Source organism: Solea solea, chromosome 4 (assembly GCF_958295425.1).
Source record: "Solea solea chromosome 4, fSolSol10.1, whole genome shotgun sequence".
Classification (NCBI taxonomy): domain Eukaryota; kingdom Metazoa; phylum Chordata; class Actinopteri; order Pleuronectiformes; family Soleidae; genus Solea; species Solea solea.
The window spans coordinates 21,897,386-21,925,000 of NC_081137.1; the positions used below are offsets into that span (position 1 = coordinate 21,897,386).

Genomic DNA, 27,615 nt, shown 5'->3' on the forward strand with positions numbered 1-27,615 from the left:
TACCTCTCTCTCAGCCCACCTGCTGGGCCGGTGCCCTCGCTACATGCCATGCAGCAGTGAGGAGACAGAGCGGAGCGTGCCGTAGCCATGGCAACCACGATAGAGCCTCAGCCGCAGGACGCAATGCAAAAAAAAAGAAGAAGAAAAAAGTCCTGGTTTCTGATCAAAGATCTGTCCCTCCACTTTCTTTTTTTTTTCTTCAAATTTTAATTTGCATGGACGGAAAAACAAACAATGAAAAAAGGAAAGTTCAAACATGTACTTCCACTTTTAAAGAAGCAAACGCAGCAGTTGAATCCGGTTCTTTCCAAGTCGTGGCACGGCGACAGTTACGCGGCTGCGGGGTCGCGCTGTTCCAGGAATGAGCGTGCGTGGGCATCCTGCAGTTGGATGTTGAAACTAAAAGCCAGGTTTGGTGATGTGGAACACCAAGACATCCTTTACATTTATTATATGGGAAATACAGGCGCATATTTACAAAGTGAAGCAGTCTAGCAGTGTTAAATTGATACTAAAAGAGTTAATTTACCTATTTATGTTGACGTTAAATGAGTGAAATTTAACACAAATCCTGATTGTATCTCGTCCTAATCAGAATTGGTGTTAAATTGACTCTGATTCTGTGCGGCTCTCTGTGATTAGCGTCCAATTACCAAGGGAAACGTTGCACTAGAGTTAAAACAATAACTCGATTCATCGGTTTGAAGCTTTTTTCACGATGAAAACAAGATCTCTGTTTGTCTCAGCTTCTTAATTGTGAATATTTTCTTCCTTTCTTTGCTCAAATACAACAAAGAAATCATTAAAACTCATTCATTTTGGTTCAAGTGGACAAAAACAAGACATTTCGAGAACAGGTTTGACAAACACTGATCAACATTTTCTGACATTTTATGGAGCAAACAATCGTCAGATTAATGGGCCGTGAAAATAATGGTTAGTTGCGGCTCTACATTGCACATGGTGGTGTGTAATAAAAGTTCAGTACAGTACAAAGCTCTGTACCTGCAGAAAGCCACAGTTATTCTTTCTTATTTTTTCTAGCCATAACTTCCACCTGCTTCTGTTGTTCTGCTGAATTAATGAATGAATGTCATTTATGATTGTGTGGTTTGCTGTTAGTGTAATGTGTGGTACTTCTGCTGCTGCTGCTGCTCTTTAATAAATCGGACCCTTAAGGACTGACAAAGATAATTTTAAACTGATTTCATGGTGAATTTTAAGAGGTCAGACACTGAGATGAATATTACACGACTCCTTTCACACGGACTTTGAAAAAAAACTACACTCTTTGAGTTTTTGTCCAAACACCTGGAAAAACAACTTCTTTTTTTCGTTATAAGTTGTTGTTACCACAAGTGGTTTGGCTCGGTCTCAGGGGGGATATAATGCACTTCTGTGCGATGGATAACGCCTGCAGTCAGTTGCTCGCGCACAGCTGTAGCCTTGAGTTAAACACAGAAGCTCTGAAGTGAAAAAATAACTTTCCTCTCCAGAGCATCCAGGTTAATGACAAAACCTCAGTGGCCTCACAAATTTGATCCCTACCATGCCCGGGTGTGTTTCCAATGAAAACAAAGCCATTAAAATCATTCTAATCTCTCAGTTCATACTGGGATAATCTCTGTGAATTGAGTCCAAGCCATGATGGTGAAACACATTCCCTGGTTTCTTCTTCTTCTTCTTCTTCTCCCTCTGTTTGCAACGATGCTGCGAGATGCACTTCATGTGTTTGGCAAACATCCTCGCTTGTAGCTTGACTGGCTTGAATTATAGATAGGAGAGGCGAGCCACCCGCTGCTTGTTTGTTTGTACAAGACTTGGGAGTAAGCAGAGAGAGAGAAACGCAGGAGCATCGAGAAGAGAGAGAGAGAGAGAGAGAGAGAGATGAATTGGGATTGAGTGTGCGGAGGGAGATAGAGGAGGATGAATAAGACAGAAAGAGGGGAAGAGAAGGAGAGAGAGGCTGGATGACGACGCAGATTAAGGAAGAGGAAGGATGGAGAATCCCAAGAGACAACAGAAGAAGAAGGCAGTGCCTGTATGCATGTATAAAAATAAAAATAAATGCTTTATAATGGTTTCGAGGCTCATTACTGGATGTCCACAGTCCAGCCATTGTGTGCTCCCAACATACAGGAAGAGGGAAAAGATAAAATGAGGAAAAAACACACTGGGACCCACACGCACCAGAAAACTGTCTGTCCCCTCCACCCACAACCAGGCCTCTCTCTGCCTTACATCACTGACCACCCGTCCTGTCCCCACGCTGCACTGCGCCGCACCTCACTCGGTGGTTCTCTCTGAATCCAAAGGGGGAAGCCTCCTCTCCTCTCCTCTCCTCTGCCCGTCCAGATCACATTACACAGGACTCAGGGCTCTGATGTGGCTTCAGATAGAGGAGCGTCGAAAAAACCCCGGCCCACAACCAACCACACCGAGCAGCTCAGCGTAATCCCCATCCTGTGGTCTCCCTGCTATGACAGAAGATTTCTGAATGCCTTCTACATTCCCTAACTATAATACCCCCCCCAAAAAAAACATGCTGCTCTCATTTAGATGGGGTTTTTATGGGGGGGGGGGGGGGGTACTGTGATGTATGCCGGTGGTTGTGACAAGTTGTCCTTAAAGCGATTCACAAAGCGTTTTGTCAGTTTTCACTCCGGGACAGATGCTACTATAGGAAGAAAGGGTAACTAATCTACTTCAGAGCCGTCCAGGCTGGTGAGCAGATTGCACACTGGGAAATATCATTCATTTATGTGCAATAGAGCTGAAACGACAAATTAGAACTATTTATACAAACTATTTTGATAATCGATGAATCGGTTTGAAGCTTTTTTCATGATTAAAACCAGACTTCAAGTTAAATGTCAATATTTTCTTCATTTCTTTGCTCTGGATAACAAATAATTCTTTAAAAGTGAATCATTTTGTTTTGTGGACAAAACAAGACATTTGGGAACATCATCATTTCCAGGTTTGACGAACACGGATCAACACTTTTTAAAGGTTTTCTGATATTTTATGACCCAAACGGTTAATCAAGAAAATAATCGACAGATTATTCGATTAGGAAAATAATCGTTAGTTGCAGCTCTAATGTGAAATACTGTCTCATCTCCTATTCATCTATTTCTCGGGCTTAAACACAAGTTAAGTAAAGAACAAACTTCAACCTTTAACAGTAAAAACACTGACTGTCTCTCACCGCGGTCGCAGTAAATAAATAAATAAATAACGCACAAATCGAGATACATTGTGACTATATGGCTCAATGGCTGTGTTCTGATGAAAGAGAAACGATGGCTGTGAGTAAAGAAAATACTCAGCCTGCCGGACATCAACAACAATAGCCCCCGAGATCAAAGTCAGTGAGTGACCGCGTCGCTTCCCCATTCAGATATTTGATGTCTGAAAAGGAACTGGCTGGTCATTTTCCCTCCTAATTATCAATGAGAGCTCAAAAACTATTACATTTAATAACTACATTTGAAATGTCGAGACAAAAAACCATTAAAATGAGTGACATCTTCAGCTACAGTTGCATGTGAAAAACTGATCTGAACAAAAGGTCTGTGGCGCTCTCATGTCCTCATGGGGGGTCACACGTTGAGACCCCACCATTTATGCATCAAATGCTGAATTTGCCAAACTCAATTTGGAGATTAGAGAAGACAATAAGATAATAAATGTTTCCACAAATGAAGTCCCGCTAATAGAGGAATAAAAAGAAGAGTTTGCACTGAATAGAAACAAACACACACAAATCCCATTACAACATAGTCACTCCTCACCTTTTCATCCATCTCCTCTACTCATCAATTATATCTCTTTCCAGATCTTGTTTTGCTTTATTAGCACCCTACCTTCCTCCCTTCCTCCCTTCCTTCCTTTCCCTTTCTCTGAGTGAAATTCTCTTTAATCTTTGGGATGTGTTCCCATTGATGGACCTATCGATTTGATGTTGCGCCAGCTGCTTTTATCTCCACACACTCAAAGGAGGGGGGGGGGGGGGGGTGTTTGTGGAGAGGCAATGCCTTTGCTTCCAGGTTTAACCTTGCAGATTCTATTTTGTGTTTTCAGGGCCTGAGGAAAAGTCCTTTGGACACTGTTTAACTTGAGCTGCACAACATATCTGACATTGAATTGATGTAATGAAACGGTCAGGGGTTAAAGATGTTTATTGTTTTTTTTGACTGCAGGCTACAAAAGGTCTACAAATAACAGTCTTTAGACTTATAAATTTAGACTTTGATTAGTGTCACACTCGTCTGTGACACAAACAAATGCGACACCTTGCAGCATTTGTCTCTTTGAATCAGATCTAAAAAGAAGTACGCCTGTACTGTGTGGAAAAAAGGAAAGAGGAAAGAAAGAAAGAAAGAAAGAAAGAAAGAAAGAAAGAAAGAAAGAAAGGTCCTGGTTCTCATTCTGGGGCAATAAACTTGCGCCGAGGATTTCGACATGGCACAATTCCACCGGAGTCATGTGTATACTTTGGGCGAGTGAAGCGAGGGCGCTACCATCCAGCTGACCACATGTGGAGTTTGGCCAAAGCCGTTGCGAGAGCTAACGATGGTGTGCTCCGCCACAGTGCTGCATGCACAGGCCCAGGGGGCCTCCTCGCGCAGCAGCATCAGAGAGACCGCCTCTCACCGCTCGCCATCACTGGGGCTCAGTGTTCTCTCTCTCTGTCTCTGTCTCTGTGTGTGTGTGTGTCACACTGCACGTGTGTGTGTTGCCCATGTACTGTATTTCTTTGTATCTATTTAGACATATGTACAGCTTTGATCCGGGGCAACATTCAGCAGCGTTGTTTCCTCGTGTGTTTGTGTCTACATGTGTGTGTGTGTGTGATCGAGTTCTCCAGAGAGCATGGCAGGCCTGTGGTTTACACAGTGCCTGCCAAAGCCGCTCAGTTGGCTAACGGACGGGGGGGGAGGGGGGGGTTGATATTCTGCTATCGATCATCTGAACTAATAACATGGTGAGTTGCCTACAGTGTGTAATTATCACCCCAAAATAAAGTGGCGAGCTCTACCCAGGGACCTCTGCTTTTAAAGTGCGGCGCTTTTGTCAACTGCTTCGCTGCTCTTCCTCTCTCTCCTCCCTTGTGCTCTCGAGTTCACTTCACTCTGTAAAAGGGTTTAAATCCACAGACTAATGTTTCCCTGTGGGTGTCATGTGGGAACGCGGCCCCGTAGACGGCTTCTTTTTCTGTGTCACAGACTTTGTCGAGTTTCCTCCGACGCTGCGGTGGGAACAAAAGTGGCAAATGAATCTGTAACGACACCGGTGATGATGATGTCTTAAAGTATTTAAAAGTACCTTTAGGCTGAGATTAATGTGGATTTTTCATGATTCTTTTTCATTTAGAGAACAATTTTAGGTCGTGCAGTTATTCACCATTTCTTATTCTGTGAATCACGTGTCTTTTGTCACGCTGTGGATTCTTCTTTTGCACCTTTGCCAAAGAAAACGAATTCCCAGAGTACAATCAAGTACAAAAAAGCACTCAAAACAAAAATATTCCTTTTAAACCACTCTCCTTCCTCATCCATCCGTCCCTTTCCTCTTTCCATGCACTCTGCATTCTTCCACACGTCCCTCCATCACTGTCACTCGTCCCCGACAGTCTATAAAGGCGCCTGATGTTTGCATCATGCGTTCGGGGGCTGAATTGTTTAGTCAATTGATTTGTAATGTAAATATGTGGCCGCGTATGAATGCGCACGGCTCCCTCTGGACGCCCCCGTCAACAGACACACAAACACACTTAGTCACACACACACAAACATGTTGCATATTCAGAGAACAACCAGCAGCTGCCTGGCTCGGCTCCGTCTCCTACTAAGCCATAATTGTTCCCGGGCCTCTTCTCTCTCCCTCTCTCCCTCTCTCCCTCTCTCTCTCTCTCTCTCTTAGCCAAGTGGCTAACCATCCGCAGTCCGTATGGCTCGCTTAGCCCTCTGGGCTCCAAACTGCCCGGCGATGAGGCCGCCCGATAGTCCCCGCACAATGCACAGTGAAGATGGCATGAGAAAACAAAAGGCGTTCTATTTTTAAATGATTTAATCATGTATGGAGCCGAGAGAGAGAGAGAGATTCAAGGTGACGTAGCCCGGCCTCCAGCAACCGTGGTGCTTTGTTTCCCACCAGCGAGTGAGTTAAAATGTCTCCGCGCACAATGATTATTTGTTATCGACGACTCTTCTTTCGTGCGACACCAAGAAAAGCTGTAAAAATCTAAGCCACCGCCGCACAAGAAGGGGTTTGATTTATAACGAGTAATGAATTCATTAGAGATTTGGCTGATTGATTTGTGACGCAGCTGCGCAACATGAAACGAGACATTTCAGAGTTCATCTCGGGTTCAATTAGCAAACGAACCAGGTCACATGATCTTCAGTCTACAAAGTTCTCCCAGGTATCATAATATTCAACTATTTTGAGTGTTTTTAAGGAATTAAAACAAGTTTTCTGATTGTTTTTAGCTTCTTAAATGTGAATATTTTCTGGTTTCTTTGCACCATGTGACAAAGAAATCATTAAAACTCAATCATGTTTGGTTTTTGGACAAAACAAGACATCCTTTCCAGGTTTGAGAAACACTAATCAACATTTCCTGACATTTTATGGACCAAACGAGTGCTGGATTGTGAAAAATAATCGTGAGCTGAAGCCCTAACGTCACTTCTTTCTCTTTATCTCTTTCAGGAATGATTCATTCATTCATGTTGAATCAGAAAACTGAACGATAGAATCCTGTGACAAGACTGAACACCTGTGGCTCGATGGGTGTCGGGATGAGATCGTTTCCTTGAGTGTTGTTATTTAGCGCGTTACTTGGCGAAAGCTGGTGTTCTCATTAGCGGGTGAATTACGCGGTTTGAAGGCAGGAAGCAGGAATTTGCTCTTTAAAGTCAATTACCATTTGGAAAGCAATCCCATCGTGCATTAAAAATCCATCTAAAAAGTCAAAGATAAAACCAGCTTTTTCCACATCTCTCTCTCTCTATCTAAAAGTCCCTTGCTATCTTCCTCCCTCTCTCTCTCTCTCTCCCTCTTTCCATCATCCTTTTAATCTCCGTCCAAAAGAAACATCGTGTGGAACCAGAAAACCAAACAGCTCAACTAAGGCCAAAACCAGAGATCGCTGCTCGCTCCCATCCTGGACTCCTTCTCCCTCCTTCCCTCCCTGCAGCTACTGCGTGAGATGCCGCAGTAAAGCACGAACAGGCCTTTTTAAAACCATGACATCACTGATCAAACTCTGTGATTCTTTTTTTTTTTCCATTACTACTTAATGACAAAACACCTCATCCACTGCCAGCATGTCAGAAAACATATTTGAGGTCATGCAGCAACATGGTTTGTGAATGTGCTAAACTTTTGCTTTTCTCCCTCTTTCTCTCCTCCATGATGACAGGCGGTGAAAGAAAAGTGTGATTAGAAAATATCTTTATTTTTGTTTGTTAATCATCCGACACATCCACAAGAAACAAAAACGATACTTTAAAACCAGTGTTGCGATTATTCGATAAATTGATTACTTAATTAATCGGTTTTAGAGGTTGGTATTTTTTTACAATTAATACAAGCTTTCTGATTTTCCAGATTCTGAAACATCATCTCAGAATAATCTCAGAATGTGAATATTTTTATAATCTCGGAATATGAATGTTTTCTAATCTCTCTATGTGAACATTTCTAATCTCCGAATAGGTTGTAATATCTCAATGTGAACATTTTCTAATATCTGAATGTCAACGTTTTCAAATCGCTGAATGTGAATATTTTGTATTCTCTGAATGTCATCATTTTCTAATCTCAGAATGTGAACTTTTTCTAATATCTGGATATTTTCTAATCTCTGAATGTCAATGTTTTCCCATCTCCAAATGTCAACGTTTTCTAATCTCTGAAGGTGATTTCCAGGTTTGGTAAACACTGATCGGCATTTTTCAACATTTTCCTACATTTTATGGACAAAGGATGAATGGAGAACATAATCTCCAGATTACTCGATTCTAAAAATAAACATGAGATGCAGCTCCATTTAAAACTGAAATTTCAATCATCCAGCAACATCTCAGGGGTTAAATAACCTCTCCCGTTCACAATTAGTCGTGCTTTGACCTCACATGTCACCACTTAAATTCAGATTAATCAAACTTACTTCAACACAATCTGTTTATCTCTTGCTGTTAAGAATGATTTTCCATTGTGGGGCAGATGTGTTTGGTTTTTCTTCTCAAACACCAACTTCTCCTTATTTAAAGCAGCAAAAGGAAAAAAAAAAGAAAAAAGAGGAGATGCAGTTGAGCGAGTGAACCTTTAGAATTTTCCACCGGCAACACAAAAGCCACACACAGGGAGGAGCAGTGTGTGTGTGTGTGTGTGTGTGTACGTATGTGTGCTCTTCAGGTGACAATAAGACTCGAGGCCTTTATTTTCCATGGTAAACCACAACAGGCTTAACCTCGTATAACTGTACACAACGAACACAGGCGCGCACGCGCACACACACACAGAGAGGGAGGGGGAGAGAGAGAGAGAGAGAGAGAGAGAGAGAGAGAGAGAGAGAGAGAGAGAATACCCTCGGTACATTTCTGTATATCAAATAAACAATTTAAGTCTTTGCTCTTTTCACCGAGCTTCAAATAACATTTACATACACACTCCATCAGCTTTACTGTAGGTGTTAATAATCTGTCTCTCTCGCCAGAAGCAAAAAAAACCTGGAATATTCAGATAGTATTTTCACATGGAACTGCGTCTCACGTTCACCTGGCCCTGGTTTCAGGCATCTGAGAGATTAGGACAATTATGTTTGCTGAGGTTTGGAAAAAGAAAAGATATTAGCAGTAATGGGATGCAAATTTATAATCATAACTAATCACAACACCTCTAACCACCTGTATGTTTCACGTGAATATGATTTGCTATTAATTAAGAGTTTGTGTAACCGTGTTGCTCGTAGGTAGGGGAGGCCGTGGTTGGTAGATAAGGTGAGTTAAGAGTGGTGGGATTATGTGTTTCTGTGGATGGAAAACAGGATATATATTGAATCTTGCAGAGAAAAAGGTAAAATATAATCGGTTTCACCGCTGATGCAAATATGTGGTTTTTATGTTGTTTTTAATTCAAAACAAAACAGTTTTATGATGTGGTTTTATTCTGGAAATGATACAATTAAGGAAAGATATGATTGTCGGGACAGTTTCTCTGTGTGGAAAACTTTGAGTGAAGTTTAAGTTTATTTTCTGCAGGGAAAGGGCACAAAAAAGTGGATTCTTGTTCATTATCTTGCGCATTTTTTCCCCTTCTCATGCATCGATTATAGCTCTCTCTCTCTCTCTTTTTTTTTTTTCTTGAATGAGAACGCCTCATCTTGAAATCTGATTCTTCTAACGTCCACACAAACTCGGAGGCAGCGGCAGCCTCTGGGAACATTTGTGGACGTTTTCTCCCTGTGGTGAAACTGACGAAGAAGAGAGAGGGAGAAAAATACATCCACAGTCTTCTTCCATGCTTTTCTCTCATCAAAATAGCATACCAGTGACTTAGTGTTAAGCTAATGGACGCTTAATTGAAACCAGTTCTCCCCTCCCTCAAACAGCCCCGGGATTAACGCCGCCTCTGCGGGGAGATCAACCGGAGCCTGGATGGTACTCGCACTGCGCCGCTTGTTTGTGACAGTGTCAGAGTTATGGCAGCCTTTAATTGGCAGAATTAAGACCCTGGGTGCTGTCTTTTTTTTTTAAAGAGAAACAGAGGAGGAATTAGAGTGAGCGATGAGGTGAAGGAAGGGAGGAAGGAAGGAACGACTATGAGAAAGAGAAAGAGAGGAGGAGGAGGAGTGAAGTGAAGTGACTGCCACACTACTGAACGGATCCTCTGAGGGTCCTAGCGATGTGACTGTAAATCTGTGAATCTCTCTGGAGGAGAGAGAGGGAGAGTCGGCAACAAGACTATAAAAACGTCATCAATGGAGTCTGTCTGTCTGTCTGTCTGTCTGTCTGTCTGTCAGAAGAGAGCCACGTCTTCTTCCAGTCCCAAGAAATGAAAGGAAAAAAAAGAGCCTAATCAATAACACCTGGATGCAAAAAGAACCTAAATTATTATTATTATTATTGTTATTATAATAATCAATAATGGTGTTTGGGACGGTTTCAGTGAGAATTAACACCAATGTCATTAACTATTCTGATTATTATATCACAATAGACTAAGAAAACAAGCTTAAATCATGTCTTGTTGCTCAGAATATACTTTTTAACAATGCTATAAGACCACTAAAATCTTATATTTATAGATATTCACTAATATCTGCAAGGGAAGACTGAATTCAGAGGAAACAAGGTTATAAAATGTGATGTACCAGTAGAAAAAAGCCCTCCTCGTCCCCCTTCTGCACTGTTATTGACCCAGTTTGCTTTCTGATGTTGATTAAAAGTATATATATATATATATATATATATATATATATACACTTTTAATATATATATTTAATGTATAATTAATGTATATATATATATATATTATATAAAATAATATAAAAGAGTCTCCCTCTCAGTCAACAGAAACTGTTTCAAGTGTGGAGTGTTTGTGGAGGCCTGTGGCAGCTCAACTGCCCACTTTGGTTTCTTCAAACAAATTCCACTTCCTATCATTGGAGGGTAGAAAGTGAAGTTTCGATATTCAAAACTGGGGGCCCAGGATTTGGTACTGCTTTTCCTTGAGTACAGCGGTGAAATGGTTAAAGGTGTTCTTAAGGTGTCGAGGGTGTGTTTCAATTCTTGTGGTTTCTCATGTACCAGGTGCACAAACGTGGTTACCCGTCTCACTCACATGTTTACTGCTGCCTCCCTTCCGCTTGCTGCAGTTACCTTCTCTTCTTCCTTCATCGTTCTTTTCTTTTCTCGCGCGCAGTTTGTCTCAGACGCTCATGCGTCCACTCCCCGCCCCCCCCTGCATTTTCTCCAGCATCTCTTTCCTGCGTCTGATCAGACTAATCTGTAGCCATCTGATAAATCAGATGATGCACGTTCTTTTTGTTCTTCACTTCCTGCCCACCCACCTCTTCCCTTTCATCTGTCCCTGTGTGCACATACAGTGTTTCCCACATACATGTCCTGTACAACTTGCAACACCTACACCGTCACACACTCCTATGCAGCCTCTCACAGACACACACACACACACACACACACATAGTCACCACACACCACACACTGCAGCATACATCACAGCTGCTCTAGTTTTTGTTTGGCCTTAAAAAAATGCTCACACAAGCCGATTTACCACAGGACCTACACACACACACACACACAATAAGGCTTTATGAGCTACCACTACTTCCTGGAACTGTGCATATTATTAAGTGCAGTCACAATTACTTTGTTTTCTGCATGTACTTTTCTTTCATCCTTAAAGCTTTACTCCTCCCTCCTTGTTTCCTCAAGGCCACATCTCGCTCCGCCCCTGTGTTTTCAGATCATTCTCAAATCCTGACACAAATATTACAGTAAAAAAATAAATTAAAAAAAAAGAAGAGGCCGATAGGACACAAGCGCCCCGGTCGCGTGTCTCGTCTGTCTGTGTTTGTGCGTAAGCGTTCCGTAACTGGCGAAAGCCTCAAGGTTCCCATGACCACAGAATGTGAGGATGGGTGTCTTCCCTTTTTCTACACAAAAACCGGGTGAAACAAAGGTAGGAAATAAATTTGACGCATGGCTGGAGCCTCTTTTGAGGAAACCCGTTGAAGAGGGAATTCCTCCCCCCCCCCCCACCTTATAGATATCATCAACACATGGAACGCCGTGCCAAAACATACGAGTTTACGCAGGCAAAGTCCGAAAACAGTGGCGGCTGCGACGCGTTTTCCCCTCTGAGCAGAACAACATGGGTGGTTTTTTTGTTTGTTTGTTTTTTTTAAACATTGCTGATGTAAATACTTCAAATCCAGCTCCATCAGTGACGCGGCGTCCGTGCCAGACCTTGTGAAAAACCTGTTTTTACAGCACATGGAAGCACAGTAGTCTAGTAGAACATGTGATGTGATTCCCACTGGACTGCAGATGGTACCACACGAGACGGCTGAAACAATATAAGGTCACGTTGCGTTCTGACGATATAGTTAAATATGTTTAAGATTATAAAAGACTATATTGTAGTTTTTGGATTCATATAATTTTGCATAAACCCATAAACACATGTCAGAACCGGTCATTTCACCCTCAGACATGCAGCTGTATTTATAGACCTCCGCCCAGGACTGCTGGAGGTTATCTTTTCACCCATGTCCATCTTTTTGGGGTTGTTTCTCATGGGTGAGGTTTTAAGCCAACGAAGTCTCTCTTTGACTCTCATTGTGCCTTGTCTTACCAAACACAGATTAATGTCCACACTTCATGTGTACAAATGTGTTTACCCTGCGTTCCATCATTTATCACACAAAGTTTTGAGGTTTTTTTCATGATTAGAACAAGATTTTGGATCGTTGCAGCTTCTTAAATGTGAATATTTTCTTCGTTTCTCTGCTCTACATAACAAAGGAATCATTGAAAGGTGAATCATGTTCGTTTGTGGACAAAAACAAACACTGATCGACATTTCTCAGCATTTTCCGACACCTCATGGACCAAACGATGACTCGGTTACTTAATTAATTCATCGACAGATTAAGCTACTTTTAATTGGACAGACATTGCTCGAAAGAAGCAAACGGTGCACAGTTCTTTGCGGCAAAAATGTGGCAAACTCTGAACCAGCAGCAGCTGAGGAGCTGACGCAGCAGCAGCCAAGGTGGACACTTCTTCTGCTGTGAGACAGTCCGTCATCATCCCATTTACTGTTGCTCTGAGAGCTGTGCAGCAATGTATGTATGCAACGTCTTTATTTTCCCCTAATCTGGATTATACCTGCACAATAAATGATTAAAAATTAAAGTCTAAACCAGGAAAGAGGGAATAAAAGCATTATTTCTCATGATCCCTGGTGCCTGGTGGGGAGTTGTTGCCAAAAACAATGCTCACTGTGCTTTTAATTGTCACCATGTTGTGTGTGTGTGTGTGTGTGCGTGATATATGTTAGTGTGTCAGCGTGTGTACGCACAGGAAGAAGGAAGTCGAGATGTACAATAGTACAGCAAACTATGAGAGAGCGTCTCAAGTCTCAGCTTTGTTGTCTTTTATGTCGGTCAAATTCTGTGATTACGGGTGTTTTGGATTGGAATACACCTTTTTTTTCACCGCTGATATTTCTCATCGTGACACAGTCGGTAACAAACGCAGGGATTTTAAATATAACATAACATAAATGCAGTTTTAAGAAAGCCAGGGTCGTGTTATTTAAATCAAAAGGTAGCTCACATGACACTGTAACCTTTCTACAGTAGTGCAGTATCATATATATATATATATATATATATACACACATACATATATTAAAATAGTGCTTCCTTTCCCTCCGCTGATGAGAATCATATGAGGGAGGATTATGATTTGGCTTCTGTGTGTGCGTGTGCTCGAGATCACAGCCATGTGTTGCTGGGCTGCTTCATGCGGCTGTGGAGGCTCCAGCTGGTCTGGGCAGAGCCACGGGCACGGGGAGGAGGAGGAGGAGGAGGAGGAAGATGGGGTTTGGATTTAATTTAGTCGACTTTATTTTTATGGACGGCGTTTTTTTTTTTTAATAAATTGCATGTTAAAATATGACGACGCGAAGGTCGAGAAGATTACGGAGGGTTTTGCGGGGCGAGGTTGAGGGAGGAGAGAAGGACAAATATCAATTACTGGTTATGATAATGATGATGGTGGTGATATGTCGAGACATATTAGTATCAGTAATTTCTTTACAGATAATATGTCAATTCCTTGAGTGCAAATGCTAATCATAGCGTGTCTTTTGGAATTCAGATTACACTAAACAACCCAAACAATGGATCGATTACATTATTATTAGCCCCATAAAGATACGGTTTAGAGCTGCAGCTAACGATATAACGATAACGATATATTCATAAGCGATTCATCTGATGAGTACGTTCTCGTTTGGTCCACAAAATGTCAGAAAATGTAGAAAAATATTGATCAGTGTTTGTCAAACGTCTTGTTTTTGTCCACAAATGAAAATGATTCACTTTTAATGATTTATTTGTTTACATGGAGCAAAGGAACAAAGAAAATATCCACATCTAAGAAGCTAAAACGATCAGAAATCCTTTTTTAATCATTAAAAAAACCCTCAAACCGATCAATCGACGATCAAAATAGTTAAGATAGATATTAAAAAATGAGTATAAATGTATCACAGGCTCTCATATTTATGATACAACAAGCATGCACCCCCACACACACAAACAGGAGTTTTGGAAACAAGTTCTAAATGTTCCCTACAGACCCGGGTGAAAGAGGAAGATCAGATGTGCGACCCCGTGTCGGCATCACACACTGACGTGTGTTTGCAAACAGTCGCTGGCACAGAGACGAACACTTCATGTGTGACTGAGAGACTGCAGGCCTCGGAAACGTCACTCACTGATGCCCATTTCATTTCTATTGCTCTTCATTGGAGCAGATCAAGTGACGTTAATGTGCATTTAGGGTTGTGTTAAACATGTCTGCTGGTTTTTGGGTTGGATATTTTACATTTTTCTGTCCTCAGTTCTTGTCCAAACTGCGGCTTTGTGTCACAACTGTTTGCTTTTGACAGCACGTGAAGCCAAATCTGATCCTAGAGTCATCACTTAATGACGTCTCTTAATATCAAACGATCCGACACACAAATACCTGGTGAGAGAAAGCACCGGACATGTCTTCTATCTGTCTTCTTCTAATATGTGAAGGGTTATTATTACCTCTGTGAACACATGCTGCTATATATGGAAATTGAAACTGTCTCTAACGAGAGCGGGAGAGAGAGTGTGAGAGTGACTCCTGTGTGAAACTGTTTAACAGGCCGATTATTGATAGTGATGAAAAGGAAACGAAACATGACTAATTCCCAGAGGCCATGTGACATGAAAAAAAAACAAAAAACAAAAAACAAAAAACAGCAATGCACACAACTTTAAAATCTCACCCAAAAAAAACCCAGTCAGGAAATTCAATTTGCTGTTGGTTCACGAATGGAAAATAAAATCGATGCTGCAGCTTTGCGATGATACGCCTCTGAATTGGATTAAATAAAAGAGAATAAAAGTTTGAAGTTGATTCAATAAGTTGTTGTCAATGTTTTGTGAGTGATAAAGAAAAGGCACGCAAATCGGTTTAGGCAAAGTGGACACAGGCACAGTTATGGGACGACAACAGCTTGATGTTATTGTCTTTACTGAACGTTTTTTTCCCCCCCAGGAGGCAAATTTCCCCCACTGTAAATGCTATTGCACATATTTAAGCTTTATGAATAACTAACGAGAGTAATTCCACATCATATCTCACAGAAATCCTTATGACGAGTGACTTTGTGAGTGAACAGCTCAACACCTAAGCACCAGGACGATTGTGTTGGAGCTGCTGGAGAAACAATAACAGGAGGTTCCACATGAGGAAGCCTTTTATCATGTAAGAGAAACTTACAGCAGATTGAGACTCCCAGCTGGATACTATTGATCTGCGCTTTAAATCTTTATCTTATTGTTTCAGTAAGGAAAAAAGGGAACTAACGTGAGCCGTATGAGTTGAGAAAAGCAGATTTAGGAAGTGCTTCATAATGGAAGACATCGTTTGTAAGATTGCTTTATTGAAGACAAAGCGTAGAGAAAAGAGCACATTTTCTCCTGTCTGAGAGTTCAAGCTGGTTCATTTTACAGGGGTCACTACAATTTAGACTGTAACATTGAGGTCTTCATTCCTCCCGCATCACATCACAAGCTTTATAAACTCCATTACTTCCAATCTAGAACCTCACAAGACCTGAAATGAATGGATGAGCATGGATGAGTTACAGGTACAGTAATATCTGCTGGTGTGGGAGAGAGAGAGAGGGACAAACGCTGTCACTGATCGACTGAAAGCTTGAGAACACAAAGATTATGTGAACAGCTCACGCTGTAAACAACAACTCAGAGGGGAAATTCTGCATGATTTCACTCCACTGGCCCAGTGACTCACCTGAGTGCAACTCGCACACTCAAAACATTGATCTGGTCAAGTCACAACAGATGACAGAATGATGCGCAGTTTAACTTGTCACTGCTTTCCCGACACCGTGACACCGTGATACTTAAAGCTCACAAACCTCTACTATTCATTTCATGTTGTACCAGTAAAAAGAGAATCACTGAAGTCGCCCCTCTCTGTTCTAAGGCCGACAAAAAAGTGGAAAAACTGGGTGCAAAGAGAACCTCCTTTGGAAGGAAGTCTATGGGAAAATTAGTCCTTAGTTCCCCCTTGATTTATAAACGTCAGTAGATTTTTAATTTTTTTTTTTTTCCTGAGGAGTTGTTTTTCTTAATCGTAAGTTTCAGGTCCACTGGAATATAGATGATTAAGTATGGCACGTATGACTGGAAACAAGTGTGAGTGACAGCTGTCCAACGGTTCCAAAACACTGAGTTCAGACTGTGTGTGTGTGTGTGTGTGTGTGTGTCTGTGATGTCACGACGAAGTGCCGCTTGGTTCCTTCCAACTCAGGGGAGGACAACTCGTGTAAACACAGAGTCAACACATCAGATTTTCGCTTTTATGAGAATCACAGACTTAATAATATCCATCGCACAAACCCACACTTCCTTTGCCAACACCTGTCTTTTACTGCTCCACCACTTCCCCCCCCCCCTCCCCACCCTTCCTCCACATCATCCCATATTCCCTACGTGCCGGAAAGAAATAAGTGGATGAATAATTACAGGTATTAACACCTCGGGGCCATCCAGAGGGGTTTTTTTCCCCCCTCCCCCTCTTCTGATATTCTTTTAAACTTTTCCGCCTCGTGAAATTGTCGTCTGAACTGTTTCTTATTTGGTGCCTTCAAAGAACTGCAGAGGTGGTTTTATTATCTTATTTGCTTTTTCAACTCCTCCCTCTGTTACGCTCACCCTGTTTATCTCTTCACATCCAAACTTATTTTGATCTTTCGCTCGCGTTCCCTCTCCCACTCCCACTCGCTTTTACACCAACCAGTGACAAACAAGTGCGCGTACATACACGCCGTCCACTCGTGTTTGCACATAGACAGAGAACCAACGCTACTTTGGGGAAACGACGACGTCAGATTCCCCAGCTCTCTCTCTCTCTCTCTCTCGCTGTCATTCATTTTCTTGTGTTTGGACACAGTGTTACCGACTACTGTCAATGAAAAGTAACTAAAGTTACTTTAGATATCCCTAAAACACGTCCTGTCTTTAGAGATTTAACATGTGGGGTGTATTTATTTTTAATTTATTTAATTTTTTTATTTTAAAACAGTCACTGGGGGTGTGTAAAGTCGCTAAATATGCACACAGAAACGGCACAAGTCTGTAAACTAATGTTTACGACGTCGTTTCTTCTGTGTTTTGGTGTTACATTACAGCGCAACTTCAAAAAATATAGATATTTTTGGAAAAACTTAGGCTACATACACTGCTACATTAAAGTTACAAGCACATTTAAGAAACTGAGACAAAATCATGACCAAAATTAGCTTCTCGACTTCCCTCGGTAAACAAAGTGTCACCTAATAAAAGAAATCTCTGCTCGTACTTTATCTACATCGTCGTTTCTCGTTTGTAATATTCAACTGAGGCGACTTTAGAGGTGTGTGTGGGGGTGGGGGGGGCTGAAACATGCTTCCTCTTGACACCAGCACGCACATGTCCTGAGAATGTAAATGGTCATTTGATATGCATTATTCTGCTGTTGCTACATAATTAACTCTGATACAGAGCTAAAAGGCATGTCTGGATGCAGATAGTTCATGTAGCCAGAGTTTGCTTTCCGAATCTGCAGTCTTAATAAATCTCAGAATTACTAAAGGAGAATGTAATAGGATTGACCTTGTGCAAACTTGTTTTTTTCAAGGTTTAGAGACCTACGGGGATCTAATCTCTTGCGAATAATATAGAATAAATACAGCAATAATGAGACAACAACAACATGAAACACTGTATGTGATAAGATGTAATGTGAAGGAGGAACAAGAAGAAGACCAAGGATTTTTTTGGACCTTTGCCAAATGGAGATTTGCTTTCATTTCACTCGCTAATCTCAGACTTTAGAACAACCGTAATCTCACACTTACAAACACGGCTACAAAAGGCAAGTTAGAACTCTTGGTCCCCGTAGCTCCCCTCACCAACTGGAAAGTAAAGAATTTGTCTCTCTATACCCCGTTAACAAACATATAGAACATTTGGAGATGCCGCGCTTCCGACTGACCCCGACGTTTGCTTCCACAGAGTGAAAGCTGCTTTTCTTTTCACCCCCTTAGATCTTAGAGCGGCATAGTCCTTATCATAGCCAGTCAGAGGCAGGGAGGCCCCTGTTGCTGATCATCCCAGCCCCTGGGTCTGTATGAAGGGAGGGGGGGGATTAAGGAGGCCTCAGCCTGTGCTGGTGCCATTGTTTACCCAGGGACTATGGGCTGGCTGGCTGGCTGAACCCCCCACCCACCCACCCCCTGTCAACACCACAGTACAATAGGAAACAAGGAAGTGGCAAAATCCGAGAGACTTGCACACACACATGCCGTTCCCTTGATCTTTGAGGATGGACCTGGTATTATTTGGGTGGAAACGGGAACAGGGAGGGTGTGTGTGTGTCTGTGTGTGTGTGGGGGGGGGCTGGATGGCATCAGCGGCTGATTTTGTTGTTTTTTTAAAGGATGTAAAGGATCGTAAACGTTTATGTGCTAAGACTATAATTTCACCTGCATAGTTACACAAAAACAATAAGTGAAGTAGTTATTTCTTTGCATGAATGAAACAATGAATTGATTAATCAATTATCATAGCTTCTTAAATGGGAGTATTTTCTTCATTTCTTTGCTCTGAGTAACAAAGAAATCATTCAAAGTGAATCACTAAACAAGACATTTGAGAAACATCATCATTTACAGGTTTGATGAACACGATCAACATGTTTTAAGTCTTTCTGATATTTTACGGACCAATCGATTAATCGCGAAAAATAATCGACAGATTAAAATTAAGATTATGAAAATAATCGTTAGTTACAGCTATACTGCCATATGGATAAACTCTATGTATGCACTGTTCTTACTTTTATATCTTACCTGGCTTGTCTCATTTCTGTGTCTTTTCTGCTCTTTGTTTGTGAAAGTGTTTTAAAAAAACAAACAAAAAAAACCACACGACGATATCACGTTTTTCACCAATAATCCCCCAATCTCATCTCTCAGCCGGGTTTCTTCTTTGTATCTCTTTCAATCAGTGAAGTGAAATTAGACGCCTTATCAGGAAATTCCCCAAAACAAGACAGAAGTTGCTGCTCTTACTCTTAAAAAAAAATTCCCAGTGACTAAGGTCTGCACGCTGCCAAGAAGAAGCATCGCAAACAAACCTGGTACGGGTTTGTTGTCCAAAATGTACACTGAGCACACGACACATGTCAGTGACCAGGAATGAGCGAGTGAGTGAGTGAGTGATTGAGTGGGAAAGTGTTTTAGAGAGAGAGGTGTGTGTGTCGTCATCCGCGCTTGTTGATGTCTTTCGTGTGACCACAGCTTCCACATCACAGGGAGTTTCACAGCTTCTCTGCCGGCAAATAATCGACAGGCAGCCGAATATCAGTTGTTTATTTGATTATCAGTTTTCTACTCTGTCTCTCAATGAGAGCTTTATTAAGTTTTAAGTCAAAGCTGCTTGAAATGCAAACGAAAAGGTTCTTCTTTTTTTAACAAAACATAAAATGACATTAAATGAAAAAGGTTACTGATTAGAATATATAGTCTTAACATTAGAATATGATCACAAACCACTAATAACTCTTATTTTAAACACTAAAGTAACATACTAATACACTGTTTTATAATAATTTTATTTCTATTGTCACAATTATAATTTTTAAACAGCAATGTAACCAAATCTAAGCCATGCAGGAGTGAAAAAATTAAAGAAATTCTGCCTTTCTGTCACATCTAGAGTCAGGTATGATTGTACGGGCCCTACAGAATCCGACAGAGGGCTACGATTGGCCCGCGGGCCGGACTTTGGACATCCCTGATGTAATGTGACTTCTTTTACATCTTTTAATTCCTGCACTCTGCCATGTTTCGCCCCATTTTTCTTTCTATAAAACAGTCAGTTTCAATTGAAGTTTGGTTAATTAAACTCTAATTTCTCCTCCTCGACACTTTCAATTAAACATAGATTTTTTTTTTCCACATTCAGTGTTAATTGAAGTTCTCAAACATAAAAAGAAAAGATGGTACATATACATACAGTACATATACACACGTGACTCAAAACAAGTCATATTTTAACTTAAAGTAAGATTTTAAAGCAAGATTTTAAGGGAAACAATGCCCTTACAAGCATGTGAGGTTGCAGCCAATTGACTTTTTATTCTCCTTAAAATATTTTAATGCTTGAGCACTGAACAAAACTATATAACGTCACAGATCAACAAGTTGAAGCATAAATTCGCTCAGCTACGCAGCAGCACTACGCCTGAACGATCTTGAACTTGAATTATGATTCAAATAAACTTGCAAACTCTGGAGCTTTGTGGGCGCAAAGGTGGAGAAGTGGCAAAAAGTAAATGGAGTTACGAGAAGAACACTCATGTTTTTACTGACAGTCTCTCCTCAGCTGGTGTTTGACTTCTTGCGACGACAATGACAAACCCACTGTCTTTGGTAATCCACTGCATTACACTCACACAGTCTGGCTACACACACACACAACATTTGAACACTGGAGACAAACAAACACGACCTTAAGGCAACAATCTTGGGGGAGAAAACATGCAGATGAAGACATTCTTCCATCGCAGACGGAGCGTGCCAAAACCCTTAAATACATACAAATTACTTAGTGTAATGAACTTAAGCAGCCACCGTGCGCCGCACACAAACACCATCGCCATCTCACACTCAGTGCGGATAAAGCTTTTATCCAAAGACAACAAGCGGGAGGAGTTCAGTCGTATCTCTGAATCCCACAAATCTCGTTTTTTTTGGGGGGGGGGGGGGGGCGACTTCCTCCAAGAGGAGAGCTGATATCTCCATTAATATAACAACACTGCAATATGCCATGAAATGCTGTAATACCAGAATTACCACTGACTCAGAGAAGAATCCTCCGTCTCTACAGAGACAGAGATTAGACGCTTTGTTTCTACACGAGATGCTGACAAAACATTAATACCAGAGAACCAGGGTTCTTCATTCTTTGTGTCTATTTCACACAAAAAATCTGCTTTGGGACAACATGTTAATCTTTTTTTCAGAGCAACAACAGATTTTTGGGTGTACAAACGCAATCTGACCCCAGCGATGGATGTAAATCTTCAAACAGAATCTCATCCGAGCTCTGAGCTTTGAGGGAGGCCAGAGCCTCGTCGGCTACACAACATTTATTCAAACAGCATAAATAAATACAGAGAGAGAGAGAGAGAGAGGGAGAAAAAAAACCTTTTTACTTGTACAGTAAACGATAAGCCCACATGATTTACACGGGGGAAGGCGGGAGGGAAAACACACACACAAATATTACAATTGATATCTGTCTTCCAGTCACTCGTGTGATGACCTCATAATGAGTTCAGCAGTAGTTTATGGGAAAACAGCAGCGCTTGTTTTTGTCAGAAACTGGCTGGTAAATGATGACAATCTGCCTCAATGTTATGTCCAGCTAACACTTCATTACACCAGGTCTTCACATTCAATGGAATAAAACAATAAATCAACTACAAACAATGACTTATTTGTTGCTTTTGTCTTGTTTTTGACTCGTAAAAAGGCAGCGTGAGAAAACTGCAAGAAAACTACAAGAAAACTCAAAATTTATTATCTGTTTTTTTTTACAGTTGATAGATTTAGAGATTTCCTGACTAATTATTTCAGCTATAACTAGATATTAGCTACTAGATATTTACCCCATGTGCAATACACTGTAATTTGACATAAGTGCAATATACATATCTTTGTTTCTACCGTAAATATCAAGCACACACTGTATATATTCTGGAAACTGTCTGTAATCATCCTACATCCTATTTTTAACTTTTTATAGTCTTAGTGTTAATATCATTCTATAGTGTACTTTCTTGGAAATAAATGTTTATTATTGTGTATTATCTTTGTCTTTACTGCTGTGAAAAAGTAAATGTATCTTAGCTTAGCATGGAACATTGAAGTCCCTCCTTCTTTTTGCCTTGTTTTTGACTCATTGTGTGTTCTTTGATGATGATCACTAATTGTCTGACATTTCTACATGCTAATATTTCAGTCCTATAGAATTACAAACACGACAAGAAACCTTTACAGCAGTGACACACACGCAGGCGGATGTAACATGTGTCGCAACTCCAGGAAAACACCAAACAGCCCCCTCTTTCATTCTGTCCATCTTTACCCAGACCTTTAGTCCCCATTCCTTTAGTCTTCCATCCATAATCATCATCAACCCCCCCCCCCCCCCCCCCCCACCTCAAAAACCCCTTAAACCACTACTCTCAGCGCTTTCAAGTGGCAGGTAGACGGGACTGATGCGCCTCTACCGCCTCACAACTCGCGGGCTAATTACAAGGGAAGCGGCAACAAGTGAGCATTGTGTGGAGTCTCGAAGACACACAGGGAAAGAAAGTGCTCTTTATCTTTTTTAACCCCCCCCCACCTCCCTTCCTCCCCCCTCCACTGTGCTCTCAACAAACACAATCTCCAAGAGGCTCCTGCGGTTGACACTCCAGCGTTGGAGAAGAGAAGAGAAGAGAAGAGAAGAGAAGAGAAGGGAAATTAACGAGCGGCAAATACCCTCACACTTGCTCACCGTGTTTGTCTACCATTACGCCGGATGTAGCGTGTTAAGCAGCGATGAGTATAAGCATGTTTAAGGAAATATCAGCTCACTCTCTCTCCCTCCCCTCGTACACAAGCAGTGCATTAATAATAATAATAATACTACATCGTACTTATATAGCACTTTTTGGACACTCAAGCATTGAATTGTTGTTCCTAAATCACAGTGTAGGTTTGTGAATAACACAATTCAATTAAGGAGAATGTGATTTGGGAGTAAAAACAAGGTGCTTACGTGTTTGTTTACAATAAAAAAGTTCAATTTTAAAAGTTTAAAGTTAAACCAGAGGGAGAAAAATATTAATATTCAATACTTTTTCAGTCTAATCTTTTTTTTTAACTGCATAACAATGAGATAGAAATTTAAAAAAATAGGAGCTTCTTTTCTTTTTGACCCTCCAATGACCTCCTTTCAAAAATCCCATGTGTAACCTCTGGGATTTAATCCAGACACCGAAGAAGAAGAAGAAGAAGAAGAAGATGTGGCGGCCCAAAACACTTCAAGGTGTCATTAGAAAGTCAAATTTTCTTTTTCAATAGAGCAATATTCCTCGTACTAAATCAGCTTGTCGACTCAATTAAGCAAATTTAACAGTTTAAACTAACACTGCGACAAACCCACACAGGTGTGCGTTCGTATGAAAAATGTCTTTGCAGTGAAGCCATCTGTCATATTTCACCTTCGGCAGAGGTGTAAACAAAAACAGGACCCCCTCTTTTTCCCCTTCACGAGGCTGCGGCGTTTTTACAGCTTCGCTTCAGTTTATACGGCTGTTACGGGAAGACATCACACTTTTGGGTGAAAACGCTAAATAAGACCATGTGTTTGTAGTGTTGTGTGACAGTTGAGAAGACATGATCTCACACTGACATCGAGCCTCATTCTCTTTTGACTGGCAGAAGATAGGTGTTTAGATTCCTATACACTGTACAAAAACAACCACAGAAACCTAAATACAACATTATTTAAAAAACGTGGGCGGTGACTGAGATGAATCCACTTTTATTTGCTTTTCTGACATTTTTATGTCAGGAAATAGCCTTTTAATGCTACTTTTTTTAGATGTTATTTGATTGATATGAAAACTATAAGGAGCAGAAATACCAAAAAAAAAAAAGAGTAGAAATATCACATTTCCATCCCTTACTGTTTGCACCACTGAGCTTCTATGGCAAGAGCATCACCACCAACACTGAATGTCATTAGCACAAAACCATGTGCTCAGTGTTTATACTCAAAAAAAAACCACAGTACACTCGCCTCAAGTACACAAAGTAGCACAATATATACACACAGAGCCAGATAAGGAACCTCTGAATCTAAAAACCACACAAAATAAACCCAAACCAGCGGGAGAGTTAAAGCAGAAAGTTGACTTACAGATGTAGAAACTGAGCTGGGGTAAGGGTCAGGCAGCATCAGGAACGGGTACCCAGGATATGCCGGCGTCTTGTACATGCCTCCATCCTGCTGCTTGGACACTGACGTCAGACGAGGGGGGAAAAAAACACAATTAAAACAATCAAAAAAAAAATAATGTTTTATTACACTACATTTCTTATTTGTTGGTTTTGTTTAAACTAATTCCAAAAAGCTGCTTTTGCACAATACGGTTATATAGTTTTGAATGAAGCAAAATGTGATTTACTTACTCCCACAATGTTAAAACAAAAAAAGAAAGAAAAAGATGTATCTGTCAGACCCTGACACACACACAAACTACATGTGCATACAAAGTAGGTCGGCTGTTTTACAAGTGTGTTAGTCCCTACATGTTATATCCTTGTATGAGCTCAGGCGACACAATACTGGCAGACAAAAGCGTTACAACCTTCACCTCGTCTGAGAGGCGTCAACTCCTGTAGCCTACGTGTTAATTTATCTCTCACCGCCACCCACATTAAGCATCAGCAGCCTCTCAGTGGACCCACTGCAACTGTAGGTTACACCTAAAAGTACTCACACACACACAGAGTAAAACTACTCATACTGTATTGTGACGACACACCGCTCGCCAAAGTTTCTCTGAAGCTGCCGAAAACGCTTTACTTCGCCCTAAAGCGACAGGATATCAAATGCAGTGACATGCCGTATGTAATCAGTATCGTTCAGTGTGGTAATTTACATTTTTTTTTCTTCTTCCAAGACCCCCCAAATAGGCACATTTGTAACCACAAATCCACCTTTGATGGAGGACTATACTTAAAGAAACACGACGCGAGGAAACATTTATCATTTCAGAAATGAAAATGACTGAATTAAGTTGTTTTTTTTTCCTCGTTGCTTCTGCCTGCGGCCTACGGTGACGCCTTTAATTAAGACTGTGCCATGTATACATTCACTAAAAAAAAGGGGAGGGAGGGGAAAGTGGAATTGCTGTTCTTTTTGGGTGGCCACCCTGAAGAAGAGCGGGGAAAAAACAAACATATACTCTCAATTTACAAATGTAAAAACAAAAAGGGAGGATTAGAAAATCTGTATCACATCTGCCAACAATTCATAGACTTTAATTTATCTTAGTGAGAGTCCATGCTTCAATAACTAAATCAATTATTACAGTGGGGTATTTTTGGTTTGGTACATTTTAAATTACTATAAATTCCCAACTTTCTGTGGGTTTCACAGCCTGGTTCCAGGCCCAGTACTCGTCCCCGTCCCGGGGGTTTGTTTAGCCCTGAAATAAAAAGGACTAATAGAACTTCTACTTGAGACCATAAACAGAGACAGAGGTCATCATAACTGATGACGTGATGAAGTAAAGAGCTGAGAACCTGAAGGATGACTTCTTTACAGTGTAGCCTACACCTGAAAACAACTCTTTGATGTTTAGTTTTAATGCAGCTGACCGTAATAGTCCTCACTTAAACACAGTAGGGGGGGGGGTTCTAATCTCCTCAGCTGTTTTCTGAAATAGTGGTGGCCACTCAGACCACGTGAGTGAGTGAAATTCCTTTTTTTCCCCCTTTTTAATTTTAAAATCTTTCAAGTTTTCCTGTTCTTACCGCCATCGAGATGCTCCCGATGTTTCTCTGCGTAGCTCCTCTGCTCACCCTGCTGTCCCCGCCTGATCGCCTATAGAAGGGACAACAAAATATAGATGAGGTCCACAAAAAAGGAGACAAAACTACAGTAAATGATAATAAAACAAGGGTCAGAAGAGTCAGACGAAGGTGCTTCATGATGAGTTATAGTTTCCCTTTCTGGGAGTTTTTACTGCTGTGATCCCGAGAGTCGTTTTGTTGATTTAAGTCAACACTTGTTTGTTTGTTTGTTTGTTTACAGCATGAAAAATAAAACAAGCTTTATATTTATATTTACTGTATGTCCTCTCAGGCACACTGTGTCCACTCACACACACAGAGTGTGTCCACTCATACACACTTTAAATCCACTCACATGTACTATTCACTCTGTGTGTCCACAAGACCCAGTGTGTCCCCTCACACACTCAGTATGTCCACTTACACACACTGTATGTCCACTCACACACTCTGTATGTCCACTTACACACACTGTGTGTCCCCTCACACACTCTGTATGTCCTCACAGACACACTGTGTGTCCCCTCACACACTATGTATGTCCACTCACACACTCTGTATGTCCACTCACACACTCTGTATGTCCTCACAGACACACTGTATGTCCACGCGGACCCAGTGTGACCACTCACACACACACACTGTGTTTCGACTCACCCACACACACTGAATGTCCACACACAAACACTGCATGTCCAGTCACACACACTGTGTGTCCACTTACACGCACTCAATGTCCACACACAATCTTATATCAAAGACACACACACACACACACAATCTTATATCAAAGACACACACACACACGCCGTGCCACCTACCGCTGCGCTCGGACTTTGATTTATTTCCGACTCGTTCACCAGAGAGGACTTGAGGTCGGCCAGGTCTCGCTCCGTGAACGCGTTTTCTTGGATTTTCTCCTCCTGTTCCCCTTCGTCTTTGAACGCTATCATCTCATCATTGGCTCCCAGGTCGTCCCCGCCGCCGCTGCTGAGCTGAGGCATGTCTACTTCCCCCTCCCTGGCGATGTCTCACACTTTGTTAAAGGGGGGGAAAAAAGGTTTAAAAAAAAAAAAAAGGAGAAAAAAATAACTAAAAAGGGAGAGGAAGGAAAAAGTATAAATAAAGAAAAAATAACGCAGGGACTTTTGTGTTGAAAGTCCTCAGTCTGGGCGCAGAAAGCCCCTCCACATGCAGAGCAGAAAAAGTTGAGATGTGGCGTCCCCGCCGGCTCCGCTTGCTCGGTAGAGGACTAATGTTTCCCCGCTACAGCAAACAGCTCATTTGAGCCCAAGACATGGCGAGGAGTCCCGACATCAAAGGCGCCGATCGGATGATTGACAGGTCCGATGACTTGTTGGGGGGTTGTACGATTGTTTCGGCTGAGAGCCGAAGCTCTTAAAGAGACATCACCTCCCGAGCTCAGCTCAACGGGCATTATTCATGACTTCCAGGGGCGTGTGCACATAATCCACAGTCCCAGGGCTGTGAGAGTCTGCTGCTGCATTTAACCATTGGAAACTTCTCTCAAGACAAACAACTGTTCTCTGAGGGACAACAGGGCAGATAGATGTAGACTTATGCTGCTTTTACACTTTCTAG

At 41.4% G+C, this 27,615-nt stretch overlaps 1 protein-coding gene across 9 annotated transcripts in view; it reads right to left on the minus strand.

Annotated features, from left to right (window-relative positions):
- tcf7 (transcription factor 7) overlaps positions 1 to 27,406 on the minus strand; it is a 63,469-nt gene extending 36,063 nt beyond the window's left edge. For 2 of the 9 annotated variants that reach the window (XM_058627014.1, XM_058627017.1), the window contains exons 1-3: positions 26,835 to 27,399; positions 25,975 to 26,044; positions 24,353 to 24,453 (exon numbers count right to left, since the gene is read on the minus strand). In XM_058627014.1, the coding sequence (XP_058482997.1) occupies positions 24,353 to 24,453; positions 25,975 to 26,044; positions 26,835 to 27,017 (354 nt within the window). In that variant the 5' untranslated portion in view covers positions 27,018 to 27,399. Of the gene's footprint in view, positions 1 to 24,352; positions 24,454 to 25,974; positions 26,045 to 26,834 lie in introns of all 9 variants that reach the window. The other 7 variants (XM_058627016.1, XM_058627020.1, XM_058627012.1 and 4 more) reach the window with 6 other exon arrangements.
- Positions 27,407 to 27,615: the final 209 nt, after the last annotated feature.